A 16,185-nucleotide genomic window follows, 5' to 3' on the forward strand; every position below is an offset into this window, starting at 1 on the left:
CGATCGGTGTGGCAGATGGGATATCTGTCTGGGTTGAGCGGGAGACAGCGAGGACACCCGTACCATAGACATCCGTAGAATTCGTAGACGGTTCGAGTTGTGGGATCGTAACCGTCGACGAGGTAATTGGATAGGCGGACTTCACCTCCGTTTCGTACGGTACGGATTCGATCGCCTTGGTCGGGATGTTGTAGCGAGTGTTCTTGCCAGGCTAGCCATTTTAGGGCTTTGACGGACTGATTGGATCCGGCTCTGTGCCATCCTCGAGGTGGCCTGGAGGCGATGGTGTTTGTCGGTACTAGTTTCTTGCGCCAGAATCGGTTGCAGGCGGAGGCGATGGTCGGCTTTTTGTTTGAATTCTTGTCGGAACTTTTGACAGCCTGCTTTGAGGAGTTTGACATCCGACTCGCAGTATGCTTCCATTTCTCGCCGTAGGACGAAATGGTAGTTGTCGTTGACTTTCTCTTGGTACCACCATTCCAATTCGGCTTTCGTTTTGGCGGACATGCCGTCGGGATCGTACATGTCTCGCGGTGGCATGGGTCCTTCGTAATCTTGGTTTTCTAGGGTGTTGAATTTGTGCGGGAAGAATCCCTTACACAGTTCGTTTATCCCGAAGGTAGCGGGAACGTTGGCCAGCGGGAACGGGAGAAAGCACAGGGAATCTTTGAAAGTCAGTGTGTCGGACCTCAGGACAGTATCTTGGTGCCTACGGTGATCTGGTCCGTGACTTCTCGATGCGTGGCGTAACAGTGTTGTAAGATGAACATACCGTCGTAGCCTTTTAGATTGTGGAAGATGACGATGACGTCCCGATTGTCTCCGTCCACGTCGACGGCGATGGATTCGAGGTGGTCGAACATGTCAGCGGTGCAGGTGGGACCGTCTTCTAAGCAGAGTAGAATGGGTGTTTGATTCCCTTCGGCGTCGGTGATGGCTTCGTAGTCGCAGTACACTTGAAGGGGTGGATCTCTGTCCACCCAGACTCGTGTGTCGGGATCACCGGGTTCGGGTTTTTCGAAGGGACGATCTCTCACTTCGTCGCGTGGCACGCGTTTCTTTTTGGGCTCGTTTTCGTCTTCTGGGATGCGTTGGATGTAACATCGGTGAGTCGGTAGAAAGACTTTTTTTTCGCAGATGAGGCATTCTCCCCATCCGCACACGTGATCGAGGGAACAACGGTCACCTCCTCGTCCAGTCCTGTTTTTTTGGTTCGTAGACGTGGCAACAGTCTGGACACTTTTTGTAAGTGTCGCAGATGGATGCTATGTTCATGCTCCATCGTTACAGGTGGTAGTTGTAGCACTGGTCTCCAAAAAATTTTCTGTGGCACGACTGACAGATCGAGGTGGGTGTGGGAAACTTGCCGCGTGCTAGGGGTCGTTTGGCTTCGATAAAATCGGGGCATTCCTTTCGTTTGCAGGCGGGACACCATTTACTGTCGCAGGGATGATGCTTAAAGTCGTCGTTATCGTATCCTCGATTGCACTCGTCGCAGAAGTAGGATTTGTTGATGAACCCGTTAAACGAATTACATCCGTCGTAGTGACTGTCTTCTTTGACGAGGCGAATGATCTTGTCTGAGGGTACAGGTCCCGCGTAGATGAGCATGTGTGGTGGATCGATGGAAAGGACCTTTAGTTGGTACCCAGGTAACGCGGCCTGAAACTGCCGCAACTCGGGAAGACCGCAAGGTCCTTCGGGGACGTTGGCTAGACGGTGGAGTTCTTTGGCCAATCGCTCTTGGACGGGATACCCCTGTTTGAGATTGTGGTAATCGGGGTCTCGTGGATTCCCGTTCGCGTCTACCAGGGCTTTCATGGTGACGATAGCGCGAGCGCAGCAGAGATTGTCTTTGTTTTTGATGGTCACGCGCGACCGTTTGACGATTCCCCGTACGGCTGCACAGCTCGGTTTGTATCGTTTTCCGTTCCCACGCCCCGGACCTGGGGTGCGTATGAAAGTGGTTTCCATGGTGAAAGTGTTATCGGGGGTGAATTCTTCGTTGGAGTTGAGTTTGGCCGCTAGAGACTGTAGATAAGTGTCTTGTCTTTCACTCCCTTCTTCGAATTCGCGCACGGTGAAAGTGGTGGATTGAAAAGCGTGCGTGAAGGCACTGGACTGCATGGTGAAATGTACCGTGGAGTTGGGAGTCAGGGTAGGATCCTGAGCGATTTGTTGCTCGATGGATCGTTGAACGGCATGAGTCAATTCTTGACCTAGGTTGTCCCTAGGAGTAACATATCTATGTTGTTTGAGCGTGGCTTCGAATCTTTGTTTGTTGAGGACGTTTCGCCAGTTACGTCGAGCGCCTACGGGTCTTAGTTCGAATTCTAGGAGTGGTCTTGTACTACCACCACCGGTTTGGGTCATCACTTGGTCGAGAGCCGGATCGAAGATGCAGTCATCATCATCATCGTCCTCGTCGAAGAACGCTTCGTCGTGGGTCCGTCTGTTCTGTGGAGACATGAGTACAATTTTAATGAGAGAATGACACAAACATCGCTTTTTATCAAGAAACATAAGTTTTTATTGGTTGTTTTTACAAGAACTAATCACCGTCGTCCATATTTACATGACTTAACGCGCTATGAAAATTATATCCTAAATAGGATTTCCTTTTCCTGATACGATCGTCGACACCGTATATGATCATATGATGAGGGGTTGGTCCATACAACAATTTACAAACATTTAGGTTACATTTTATATATCGTATTTCTATGTGACCGCGACCCCATTCTCTTTTAAGTTGAGCGTAATCTAAAATGTCTCCGTGAAGTTTATTCAATAGTTCATTGTTCCTGTGCTCGAGTAGGATTTGCCTAGTAGCCAAGGAAATCACGTAACACTGTATTTCTGGAGGCAGTCGATCCCAGTGACTCTAAAAGAGTGAACGTCTCTTAACGTCCGCTATTCTGTAATAGGCATGATTAAACCCGTACCCCAAAAATATTTCTCTCTTAATGTTTTGTCCGTCTCTATAGATTGCCGACACGATTATATGCTTATTTTCGAGTCCTGGAACTCTTCTTTTGGGGCAATACTCTAGCATTCAGTGTTTTTTCAGTTTTGTCATGTCGACTGAACCTAGACGCAGCCGCCGCCTTCGAGGTCTATCACCTGAAGAAGAAGAACCGAGACGACGTCGTCGTCGTCGTCGTGTGCTATCACCCGAAGAAGAACCGAGACGTAGTCGTCGCCTTCGGGGTCAGATACCCGAAAAACCGCCTCTTCAACAAGTTTGTTTCATTTGTCAGAGAGATGTCGACATCGATTCCTTGACGATATGTCAACGCACTCCATGCTGCGGTGTGTTCATGCATCGACGTTGCTACCAGGAGATGGAAAGACAAGTGCGAACCTGCGGCAACTGCCGACGCGTGATCAACGATGAGCTGCCTGAGATCGTGCTGGAAACCGATGTGGAACTCGATGAGGACGATGACGATGATGACCCGTTCACGTTACCGGCAGGTACGAATAGCCTAGCGAGAATGGACCAAGAGTTGGAGCAATACCGTAGTGAGAATAGACCTATGCGCAGTCATCACGAGGGATCGTATATGTGGAATGAAATGCCGTATGACGTGGACCCGGACATTAGGCAGCATTATTATGTCATGCTAGAAAATTTCGTGACTCTGTTTCCGAATCGAATCATGTACGTGCACGGTTGCGTGCATCTCCCAGTGGAACCGACCCGAGAGATCAGAGGTGTTTTGTACCGGCTGTTCATATTCAACACTCCTTACTCGACGTATAACATGATTCGAATTCAACGGTTCAGACTCTTCTTTAGACGAGTGGAAGGACAAAGGGATGTTGTTATTCAATATCTCTGTGTATTACTTTTTCCGGGTGGTCCCTCGCTTTACAGCAACGGTACACTCTATGCTCGTCGTGATAGACATCGTTGGAAATTGTCTCGTTTGTGCGATCATAAAGGAACATCGAGACATGAGGTATGTTGAAAATAAAATGACTAAATTATCAAAGTTAATTTAAAATACTGAAGGCTTACAAAACAACTTTAACAACTTTATATAACAGAGAACGGAAATAGAAAAGTGCTGGCTTGTGATTTACATAATCTGATGTGGACATGGGAGAACGTTTGAGAGAACTATAAAGAGATTTTTTAAAGTTCATCAATTATAAGTTGACGTATTGAAATTTACATCGGAGTAAGAGAATTACAACTCAGGTAACTCAGCCGTTTTAATATTTTTTTTAACTTAACATCGTCACAACGCCTTCAGGAATGGTAAAATTAGTTATTTCCTTAAGACGAAAGTCCATTGGAGCATTTACACTCCAAGCAATATTTATTTCTAATGTCGACAGCTCCTGTATGTTTGCAATGTAGCTAAAATTACCAAGCTCTTATCTAATTCAGCCATTCTTCTGAAGCTATGCAAGAGAGGATAAGGTGTAAGAGAGTAAGTCCTTCATAACGGCCTTATTCTTAAGGTAATCCCTCACAAGTTATTTTTAGACATGGAACCTAATTCTGATTAATTTCACTACGCGCGTAACGTAGAAGTTTTCATGGAGGATGAAAACTAATGTGAAGCTGCTTGTGCCTTCCAGGTAAGGGGAGTGCTTTTCTCTAGGCCCTCCTGAGGTTTCCGAAGCCTGACGTCGTCTAAAAATAATGTAAAAGGGATTACCGTTGTAATAAGGTCTGTTAAAAAAACTAAATATCTTACCCTTCGTCCTCTCTTGATTTATGATATTCCATAGGACTCCCATCAACTATTTACTTGTGAACCTGGCTGTAGCGGATGCCTTGTATGCGACCTTTGTCACACCACAGATTTTCTTTAAGATCACTCCCACCCACCCAGGGGGAACATTTGGTACAGTTTTATGCAAATTAGTGACGGGTGGATACCTCGCATGGACTGCTGGATCCTCCTCGGTGGTCACTTTGGCTGCAATTGCCGCTGAACGATATTTTGCGGTAATCTATCCTGCTGGCAACGTGGGCAAACTTACCAAGCGTAAACTGAAGGTGCGTCACTGACAAAGTTTAATTATTACTATTAGTATATTCCAAACTAGTTGATAACTTTTTTCACGTATTCTGATTGCCTATTCATACTCGAATTACGTAGGCATTTATGAAAAGGGTCTATAAGCAAAACGCTTTCTTTTTTTACCGCAACATAAGAAGACATTTTCCCAGTCTATGAAGCAGCTGGGGGATTTCTTTCGATTAAGAAAACTTCAATTATAAACAATTATTGGATGAGGTTTTTGTAATATCCGGAATAATCAAGGTCGAGGTAAGTGTTATCAGCCGAAGCCGAAGGCTGAGGCTGATAACACTAACCGAGACCTTGATTATTTCGGATATCACAAAATCCTATTCTCATAAATGTTTTATTATACATTGTTTTAAAGAAAATACCGACAAACGCATTGAGCTCAGTTTATTCAATTTTCAACAAGCCATGTTCTTGACATTGCTCTTGGAAATCATGCAGTGCGCGCGCAACCTACCGATTATTCACTAATCTGCTAGCAGATTAGTGAATAATCTGTAGGTCGTGCTGTTTCGTAGAATTAACTGCAGGCTTCTAGCCAATGAGAAGACAGATGGTGGCTACAATGTATAATAGTTACTATTAGTATGTACCAAACCAGTGGATAGTGTTCTTCACACATTCTGATTCGCTACAAAAACTTGGAATAGTTGTACTACCACCTCCTAAACCCGTGAAACAAAAAAGTGATTTCTTTGTTTTCTACCGCATAGGGCCCCTCACCTTTAAAGGAATGAGAAATCATTAAACAAATCCAATCTTTCGCGTGTTTGGGTGCTCTTAAATTCGGACCATTCTGTAATACCTTCGTATCAGTTTTTATCTTACGTCATAACATATTTTTTATGGTTGAATCGGTATAACAAATACTTGACAATGTAAGGAAAAATATATTTTCGGTTTTTCAGATAGATCTCATTGAGCCTAATATATGAAATAATTATAGCGAAAAATATTGATTCTGAACAGAGCTGTTAATAAAAAACGACTTCAAGTTGTATTAATAACCTCTACTTGATACCTGTCATCAAGTTGTTACTCAGTTGTCGCATAAACTAAACTTAAAATAACACTCACGTGACAAGAACGCATAGTCAAGTTGTTGTTTACGAGATTAGGGGACTTAAGATTTGAGCACGAGTACGAGATCGAATACGAGAACGCCTTTTCAATTCTAGTTTGCAGGCTTCCCATTATCACATCACATACCCATTTCATCCCATGAGCTACCCCTCTCTGCCTAAAACCAGCATGAAGAACTAGGGCTCTGGAAACGTCACAGATTTGAAAATTGAAAATCGTACTCGTACTCAATCTCGTACTCGTAGTCCAATCTAAAGCTCTTTATTATCACAAGATTTGTGTCGAATTCTCCGCGCGTAGTTCGAGTTTTTCAGTTGCGTTAGCAAATTGTTAGCTTACATTATTGATGTCGTCAAAGAAGCACGAAAGGTTTTGCCCGCTTTCTGGTGCAAAGAAGGCACACAAAGTGGAAAAGGTGTCGAAATTTTCCAGTAAGGATTGGGCCGATGCACGGGACAAACAAGGGCACAAATAATAGCTAGCTGACTATAAGAATTCTTTATCTGCGATAAAATGTTTTAAGGAGATGTCAAACCAGACCTACTGATCTAACTCGTTACCAGTGTGAGGGGTATTGTTATTCGTTGAAACTCATCCCTGAAAGAAAATTTGATGCGTTAACAGGTTTAAGGTGGTTCCCTAGGGTATTTACGAACACCCTCCCTGCAGAGCGCGAGTTAGAAAAGGAAACTTAGTTAATTTCTCTTAAAGTTTTCCATGTAGAGATTTACCAATATGAGTACTGTTAAAAAATAAGGCTTATTTTTTGGTTGTTAATTTTCGGTTTACGGCCGTTGCCATGGCAACATCTCATCTAACGACAGGCAGATACATTTCTCATTTTGGCCTAAACTCTTAAAATATTTATACTTTCCTTCGGTGAATTTTTTTCATACTTTGCCACTTCATGGAAATGATATTGCCTGACATTTTGAATCGGTAAAAAGGTAAGGTTGTTCAGACGGGTTTTCCAATATTCTGTAATTTGTCATTTTTTTTAAATATTAGATTAGCTCTGACAGATTTTAACAAAAATAGGGTATTTTAAAGAGCTTCTATGCGGTTACAACTGAGCCAAATTTAAAAAAAAAATTCACCGAAGGAAACGCGAGAAAATTAACTGTCAGTTTTGCTTTTGTGCTCATGTTGACGTCACAAAAATCGACAAACACTGACGTTTTCCTTTGGGCGCGTGTAGATTACTTTAGCTTTCGTCCTATGCCCTCGTACAATCGTAAAACTATAGGGAGCCACCTTAAAGTGATTCCTCAGAATTGCATTGCGCATCTCTACTGCGCACGATTTTCGCGTCATAAGCGCGCTCTCACGAGCGCGTGCACATACACAGCATATACAAAATGGTGGCTTTTTCTAAACTGCTTGGCTTGCGAGAGACAAATCATCAATTTTTCCTCGGAAACGAGTACCGGGACCTAACAAATTTTTATTTAGTTTGAATGCAGAGATCACCTTTTTTCTATACAGTTAACATGGACCAATTTCTATTGCAGAGTAAAAAATTATCACAGAAAATAAGAGCATAGCTAGCACTCGTAAAAGATAATATGTGGCCTCAGAACAACGCGTGCTTAGAACATATGGTATCTCTGTCGACTAAATATGAATGCCCTCACCATGAAACGCGCATCAAATTGCTCCTGAACATTTATGCAATACATCCATTGTTGTATTTCTCGCTTAACTTTCTCTCTATTTTTCTGCTCTCTTAAAGCGTGAGGTGAATAGTTCAAATATAAACGTTTCTGAAAGCAAAAGCAAATAACTTCAGGAATGATGGGGTTTATTGAAGGTCTTCCTGCTCCAAAACGAATATTGAGACCCCTTCTTTTTTATTTCAAATGTTACGTTCTCTTGATATAAACAGTCAACTGGTAAAGTTTGAAAGAATAGCTATTGTGAGTTCTATTTCGATGGAATTACCTTAAATAGTCGTCTGTTTTATGATTTCCTATTTTAGGTGATCATTCCTGGTTCTTGGATCTTCGCATTAATAATCTTCATGCCACGTATCACGGGCTTCAACGTAAAAGACAATGCCTGTGTGCGGATGGATGAGCTTTTGCTCTGGTTAGCCTTTGTGGTCGCGGCCATGGTACTGATGGCAGGGTTGTATTCCAGAATCGTGTACACCTTGTGGTTTAAACGTAATCCTGAGAATCAACTCGCCTTCCCACAGAGGGTAAGTATTAACAAACAAGTTCAACACGTGAACATCTTTGTTTCGCTTTCCTCACGATAATTACTGAAGTATGCAAATTAACGTTCATGATTGAAACTTCCATATAGCTAAGTTTGTTCGGTCATATTCTGGTGCCCCGAACATTCTAGTAAGGTTTTGTTTTAGCATTATTATAACTCTCCATCATGCAGTTACCAATGCAAAGGGCGCATCCCGAATATTATTCTTTCTTTGTTTTAAAATGTCTTCACGTTTGTAAATACTGTTAATACTTAAAAGGTTTGTTAAGTCTGTGATCCAGCAAATATTCCCTTAAAGTACCAATATGATCAAATTCTCGATACCCATTTTTTTTTACATTTTCGTGCACAATAGGTCTTTCCTAGATATCTTGGCAAATTTCAACCTATTACGAACATTAGAACTCATGTTATTTGAACCTTTATTTCCGAGAATTTACGGCCGCCATTGATTTTCCTTGTTCAAAGTCTTGGTTGAGAATTGGAGAAAATGACGTCATTTTCTCAAAAATACCACACGGATTGAAATTATGCGAACAATAAGTACAGCAATTCACACAAAGAATAACAAAAACTTTGGCTCATATATTCGTGCAATTTTCGACATTGATTTTTATTATAACTGATTTCAACCCGTCCAGTATTTTTGAGAAAATGACATCATTTTCTCAAATTCTCAACCAAGACTTGGAACAAGGAAGATTAATGGCGGCCGTAAATTCTCGGAAATAAAGATCCAAAAACCACGTGTGCTAATGTTCGCAATGGACTGAAATAGGAAAGACCTATTATTTACGAAAATGTGAAAAAAAATGGATGTCGAGAATTTCATCATGGTAGCACTTTAAGAGAAACTGATTTTTTCACCTTGCCAAAAATATCAGCTACTGAAGGCTTTATTTCCGTTAGTTTAGTTGCCAGGTTCCTAGTCCAGGGCCACAATTTCAAATCAATATCGCGCTGTTACAGATTTCAACACCATTCCCAAATTACCTTAAATAAATTTGTCGGCTCTCTTCTAATTCTTCCTTTATTATCTGAATTTGTAACATTAGGTAGAAGAAATGCTATTCTGTATAAATTGGAGAGTAAACGAAGTTTGCATGCTTGTCTGTCCGTCTGTCTGTCGGCTGTATGTACGCATGTATCTTTGTACGCACAGAACATTGTCATTGTGACGCCGTTAGGGATACATATTCTGTTTGCAGGACCTTTCTTGACAATTCATTTGTTACTATCTAAATCGGATTTATGCCTCTCTCTACACACAGGGCGTCCTGAGAGTGCGGAAGCGAGTCACTTTGATGGGGGTAACTGTCACTGCCATATTTGGAATCTGTTGGGCGCCTGACGTAATTGCGCACAACTTAGACTACTACACATCCCTCAGTGTCAGTGAAGTCGCACACGCTGTTTTTCATATGCTAGTACTGTTCAGTTCCGCCGTCAACCCATTTGTGTACGCTCTGGTTAACAAAACCTTCCGAGAAAAGCTTAAGGGAATGATATGCTGTAGGTGTACCGGCTCCACGGGATCCACACGAAATCGGGTTTTCCCACAGCAGGGATATCATCTTTGGAGTGATCGAAAAATCTAAAACATTTCTTCTTTGAATGCTTTGTTTAAAGTTAAAAGGACATTGTGACATGGAGAGACAAAGTTATGATAATGATTCTCTTCTCCCAGCAGCTACAGAAGAAAAGCTTTGTTTCGCTGGGTATGCAATTACGATAGTCTCACCATTCATAACGCTGAGAGGAAAGGTCATCGTAATGCTATGACTTAGATAGACTCGCTCCCCAAGTTTCAACTAGAATATTCAACAAGTAAATCAGTAAAGGTTTCTGATATTATAGTGTTTTCAGTGCTACTGATCTGTTTATACCTCAAAAGATGAAAATAGACTCTTTCGTTGAAGAGTAAGTGCAAATGTCCTTCAAAGTTAAATAAAGGAAAGGATCTTATTTTTTAGCGGTAGGTGAGCAACTTCTCTAAAAAGCCGCGGTGTGCCATGACAGGAGTTGTTATGTAACCCGAAAAACGGAAAGTAAAACTCCCTTGTAATCAACAAAGACATTTGTTGTGAAATTCCTATTGTGCGAACTTATTAAATCATTATTAGTAGTGCAATTGTGAAATAAAACAAGTAAAACATATGACAAGTCGATGGCATCATGGTAACGTAACTGAATTAAGAGCCAGAGCGAAGAGGCCTCCGTTAGGCCTATAACTTCCAAACAGAACGGAACTACGCAATTCTGATTTTCAGTGAGGCAATCATGTGTTTTTCTTGTGGACATGCGATGCGAGACGGGGTGCACTGGACAACAGATGCAGATGTATGGGATAAGAAGAAGGGCTGTGAGGTCGAGATTGATTTACATCCAGGGCAGAAGCGACATATGCCAAGAAAACAATAAAGAGAGAGACGGATGAAGAAACAATTTTCTCATTAATTACAACAGATTGCTAGTATTCCAAGCAGGACAAAAACTGAGCCTGAAACAGAGTATTACCAGTCCATGAATTATTCCGGCGAAAATATTAAGGTACCCACAGTATAGCCCTTTGGCGGCGACATGAATACCCTCACACGGGCCAGGTTTTCTGTTTAAGATGGCTGTTAACGCCGCGTCGCCATAGAGTGGACGTTAGCCTGGATACATGGTACGATTTTATTGTTTCATTGGTTGATTACCAGCTTGACTGATGGAATGGAAGATAACAGTAAACTAGATCACGAAACCACTAATGTACTAAATTAAAAATCAACCACTAGTGTAATACATGTACTTACCACTATTTTCATAAAAAGCTAACCACTAATGACGTAAAATTGTTAACCACAGTTCTCACACTGAGTGCCTATTAATAGCTAACGTCAAAATGAGAAATAGAAAAAACCTTGACAACTCGACCAGATTTCTTCCTCTTGGTTTTCTAAGACTACAGACAGTCTTACCATTTTAAACATATGAACACTGCCCATTTGGCAGGAAAATGAAAAACAAAAAATACACACACCCACTAGAAAATAATGAAAAAAGAAACAACAGAAAGAAGAACAAAAACCAAAACTGTTCCAGCTAAAACTGGGGAATATCCAAGTGATATTCCCCAATTCTCAAAACTGCGCGTGTTGCGGAAAATTTTTGAAGGATACTAAACACAATACCCTCCATTTAGAGCGTAAATACGCTCGGATATTTGTCCTTGGACATTATCTGTTCCTCAAACTGTTGGCTTCTCGGAAGAGATAATGTCCGCGGACAAATATCCAAGCATATTTCCGCTCCAAATGGAAGCTATTGTTCATATAACGCCGTTTTAAAACAGCAGCGCGATCCGCCCATAGTTTTGCTTACGAGAGAGACGACATTATTTTGCGGTTATGTTGTTTCACTTTTGCCGCGCGTGATTGGTTGAAAACCTGCTATGACAACGCTCCACTGAAATGGGTTCCTCACGTACGCTTCAAATTTCAGGACGTTGCAACGACGAGTCGTCGCTAATCTTTTGCTTTTGCCAGTTGCACAGTTCAGATAATTTCAGAGATCATCTCCACAAGCAGAGGCGTAGCTAGGGGGGTCTTGGGGTGCCGTGATCCCCCCTTTTGTAAGCCTTTTCCCAGCAAACAACCCACAACAGGTGGTGGAAACGACATGAAAATCTGGTGAGCACCTTCACTTTGACGCGGTGTAACCCCCCCCCCCCCCCCTCCCCCTCTCTTAAAAAATACTAGCTACGCCCCTGACAAGTTATGAAAAGCGAACTTTACGTAGGCGGTGAAAAAGCAAATTAAAACCAGAGATGCTTAAAAAAATTATTGGGCCAATTTATTTGGAATTTGTTATGCCCTCTGCTTCGGTCATATATAATAATTGAACGTGATGTTAGTGTCAGAAGTTTACGCTTTTGATATTCAGAGCTGTTCGAAAATACGATACTGTTAACGACAAATAACACCGTGTTAAAACAATAGAAAGACCATATGTTTAATAATGTGTGTTGAAAAATGCAATTGTCATTTGACATCTAATTTACAATACCAACTGCTCGCAGAGTAGACTGCCAACTAACTTCAATTTTTCGTAGAGGAATATTAACTGTTTATCGGTTAAGAACATGTTTTTGTTGTCCTCCCACCATTCTATGGAATCCTAATTATATTGCGCGAATCAGAAGGACGGATATAACACAAGGAGATATGAATAGCAACATAACGCTGCAGTGCAGTTTTGTTATTTACGATGTAGCCCTTTAAATTGTTTTACTTCACGAATGAGTTTTTGTTGTGTATAGATTCAGAAGTTTGCCAATATTTTCAGTGAACCCTGTCTTGGTTGATTTGTGGATAAATACTGGCGATTTATCAACATGTAGTTGATGTGGGTAAATTAACCGCGTAACGACTTCGTGCACGTGACGTTTCTATCGGGCAGCTGACATTTCGAGCCTTTCTTAAGAACAAAGCGATCTTTTAATCTATTAATAGCACTTAATGACTGGGGCCAGTCATTAAACATGGTTTTCAATTTCCTCGGATATTCCCCAGTTTTCAGTCACGTGACGCGTTTAGAACAATCGTGAGCGAGCAAAAACACTTAATGAATGATAACTCTGGATATTTTGTAGTCACCAGTCCAGCGCGATCCCATCATTTCTGTCTACGAAATACGGAAAATAGATAATGTTGGCCAACATTGACGCGGAAAATGAAACAAAAGCTATTGAACAAGCCAATGAAGTATTCAACGAATATCTAAAAGCAAAACTGTTGAAGAAAGTGATGGGGAGACAAAACTTTTAGCTATGAATTAAAGCTTTGTTAAGTTTTCAGGTTAAATTGCTTTCGCAATAAATGCGATGAAAAAACAAACTTGTTTGCCGGTTTGAATATTCTTCGGCGCGCATAATTATCACAGATCTCGTATTTCTCACATTTACAAGGTGCTGCGATTGCTTTACTTTGCTTGTGTGGTATTTTTGAGAAAATGACGTCATTTTCTCAAATTCTCAACCAAAATTAACTTGGAACAAGGAAAATTAATTGAGGCCATAGATTCTCGGAACTAAAGGTCCAAGAAAACGTGAGTTCTAATGTTCGTAATAGATTGAAATTTGGCAAGATATGTAGGAATTAAAGACCTATTGGGTAAGAAAATGTAAAAATTGGATATCGACAATTTGAACATAGTGACACTTTAATATAATATGCAGATAATACCGACCAACTTTTGTTAAATTTCTGATATTTTAAAAGCTATTGTTCCAATATCTAGAAACTTGGAAATAAAATTGAAAACTGATATCTTACCTTAAGAAACGCTTAACGGACGGAGAATCGGAAGAGTTGAACGATAATTCTGTGGCGAACCCAAAAACCCGATATCACTGCATGATGACATCGGAAGAAATGGGAAAGACAGCGGTTCATTAATCATCGTATAATCTTTATACAACTTAGACCATGCGTTTACCATCCGCAGCACGTTATGTTAGGGCCCGTCCTCACTACAGGGGCACCCAACGGATCGTTTCGGTAAATTATCTGTTCGGAAGGCCTTTAATTCCCTCTGATTTTCTAAAGAGAATTGCCACATCGAACTTTCGTGATATGAGATATTTAATGTCTGTTGTTCTCGGATTGTTAAAAAATCTCGTTTTGAGTATCGAAAAAAGGTCAGCTATCATTTTCGGAAAGGCGATAAGGCATAAGGTTTTCGGGAAAAGGGCAAAAAAAGCCCTAATAAATTCGAGAATACTTAAGTTCCCCTAGAATAACCGAACAGGTAAAATTTTTCTTAGCGCAACCTAAAATTAACCTACAGAGCTTTAAAAGTACTCTAGATAGCCTAAAACAGCGTTTAAAAGCATTCGAGAGAAAACGGTCCTGACACTACGCCGGAGAAAATTGAAAACGCAACTTTATTTCTACGGTTAGGTCTACAATCCACGCCAATCCGTCAGGAAAGCGTATTTTTTCGTAAACGCTGTTCAAACCAGAGTAAATTGAAAACGTTGACCTTGCGTGTTAGTTTGGACAGAAAACATTTTCTAAACGGAGCTTTTCGAAAACGATGACGTCATCATGTGACTTCCCTGACCGAGTTTTCCTCAAACACAAATCCAAAATGACCTGTGATTGTTGGGTTTTTAAATTCCTCCGGCGTAGTGTGGAAAGGGCTTTATTTGAGTAGTTATAATAAAAATGACAGCAACATTGAAAGCTGTCTGCATTCTCATATTAGAGTTTCACAAATTTTCCTTGCCTAACCAAAATTTTGACGTTCAAATTTCTAAAGTTACATAAATTTCAGACGTATTGTAGAGGCAGGTTTCGGTAAACGATTGCTTAATCACGAGGAAAGATACTGCAAGCAGTTTAACCAAGTTCAACATGCGAAACTGACAACCAAACTCCATTTGACTGCAAAAAATTTCCGGGTATTTGATTTGTCTTTGGACATTATCTGGCTGTCATGATAGCTTTTCAAATAACATAAACATGCACCGGGTGGTGAGAACATGGTCCAAGTGGTATGAAAATGACATGATGATTAGTGAGCTACTGTCTTTCATAATCCATTTCTTCCGATGCTATCATGCAGTAATATCGGGTTTTGGCCTGGGTACCAAAATTTACGTTCAACTTCTGCTGGAATTCTCCGCCCGTTACGCGTTTGTAAGGTAAGGATTATCACTAACGAGAAATGATTTTTCGTTATTATTTCCAAGTTTCCAGATATTATATTAATGGCTTTTAGAATATCATAAATTTAGCAAACGTTTCTCAGTATTGTCTGCCTATTGTATTAAATAGGTTCTTTTAATGGTGTGAAAGCATTGATCCAAGAGAATTGCTAAAACAGGACTTCAATAATTATTTTCAATCAAATAAGAATGGTATAACACGCAACAATGAGGAAACATCCAGTAGGAACACGGTCTCTTAAAGCTATACTTCCAGAAATCGATAGAAACACAGAGGTACCAGAGCTGTTGACATTAGCTTGAAGCGAGCAAAGAGAGGTTGTATTTTGAGAATCGAAATAAATGAGTGACGTTCTTTTCTTTTTGCCCCAGTGTTTCCTAAATAGAAAACATTTTCTTCGCTTTTCTATCGCGTTATAGAAAACTCCTGTAAATTTTTCTGTAACCAGAAGTGGAGGTTTTGGGAGGACTAGGAAAACTGTCGGAACAGCAGCCGCATACAATATTTACCTCTGCCATTAAAGCCCTGAAGCACTCGATAGCGGGCAAACATACACAACTGTTATTGTTTTTGTTGTTGTTGTTGTTGTTGTTGTTGTTTTTTGTTTTGTTTTTTTGTTTTTTTTTTGTTGTTTGTTTTTTGTTTTTTGTTTTTGCTCTTTTTTTTTGTTTTTGTTTTCCTGAATGACCGAAAGAAGGACGTTTTGTCTCTGAGGCGAGATAATCCAACATGGCGGCAAATCCACTCAATCGTTAGCTAAGCTGATATCGATAATTCGCGCTCCCTCAGAAAATGCCTGCATGCATTTTGAAACAATTTACCCTGTAACATTAGAGAGTCTGGTTCATTGGACAAATTTAAACGCCTTCCCTACCATAATTTTTAAACACGGCATTCATGGAAACCAGGGTTTTTCTTAAGTGGCATGTTAATGTAAGTTAATATAATGTTAGGATTTGGATTTTTAGTCATTATTATGTAATTTTTTCTACCTGATGTTTTACCGTGTATAAATAATGACTAAAGATTAAAGATTGAACACGTGGTCCCCTGTAACTGACAAAAAAAACAATGTAGTGTGCTACGTAAAACTGATGTGCCTCTTTACTAAATTA

At 40.6% G+C, this 16,185-nt stretch overlaps 1 protein-coding gene across 1 annotated transcript; it reads left to right on the forward strand.

Moving 5' to 3' along the window:
- The first annotated feature begins 3,077 nt into the window (after positions 1-3,077).
- Positions 3,078-10,776, forward strand: LOC149114288 (allatostatin-A receptor-like). The gene is made up of 5 exons (XM_089287351.1): positions 3,078-3,477; positions 3,791-3,965; positions 4,747-5,017; positions 8,113-8,334; positions 9,626-10,776. Exons 1-5 carry the CDS (start codon positions 3,078-3,080, stop codon positions 9,950-9,952), a joined length of 1,395 nt encoding a protein of 464 aa, XP_089143477.1. The 3' UTR covers positions 9,953-10,776.
- Positions 10,777-16,185: the final 5,409 nt, after the last annotated feature.

The sequence above is a fragment of the Orbicella faveolata genome, unplaced genomic scaffold (genome assembly GCF_042242905.1).
Source record: "Orbicella faveolata isolate gen_17 unplaced genomic scaffold, um_ofav_v1 contig_14, whole genome shotgun sequence".
Classification (NCBI taxonomy): Eukaryota; Metazoa; Cnidaria; class Anthozoa; order Scleractinia; family Merulinidae; genus Orbicella; species Orbicella faveolata.

Coding starts and splice junctions, on each gene's coding strand:
- LOC149114288 (XM_089287351.1), top strand. CDS start 3,078: ATGTCGACTGAACCTAGACGCAGCCGCCGCCTTCGAGGTCTATCACCT. Junction 5,018..8,112: donor TTACCAAGCGTAAACTGAAG/GTGCGTCACTGA, acceptor TTCCTATTTTAG/GTGATCATTCCTGGTTCTTG. Junction 8,335..9,625: donor AACTCGCCTTCCCACAGAGG/GTAAGTATTAAC, acceptor CTCTACACACAG/GGCGTCCTGAGAGTGCGGAA.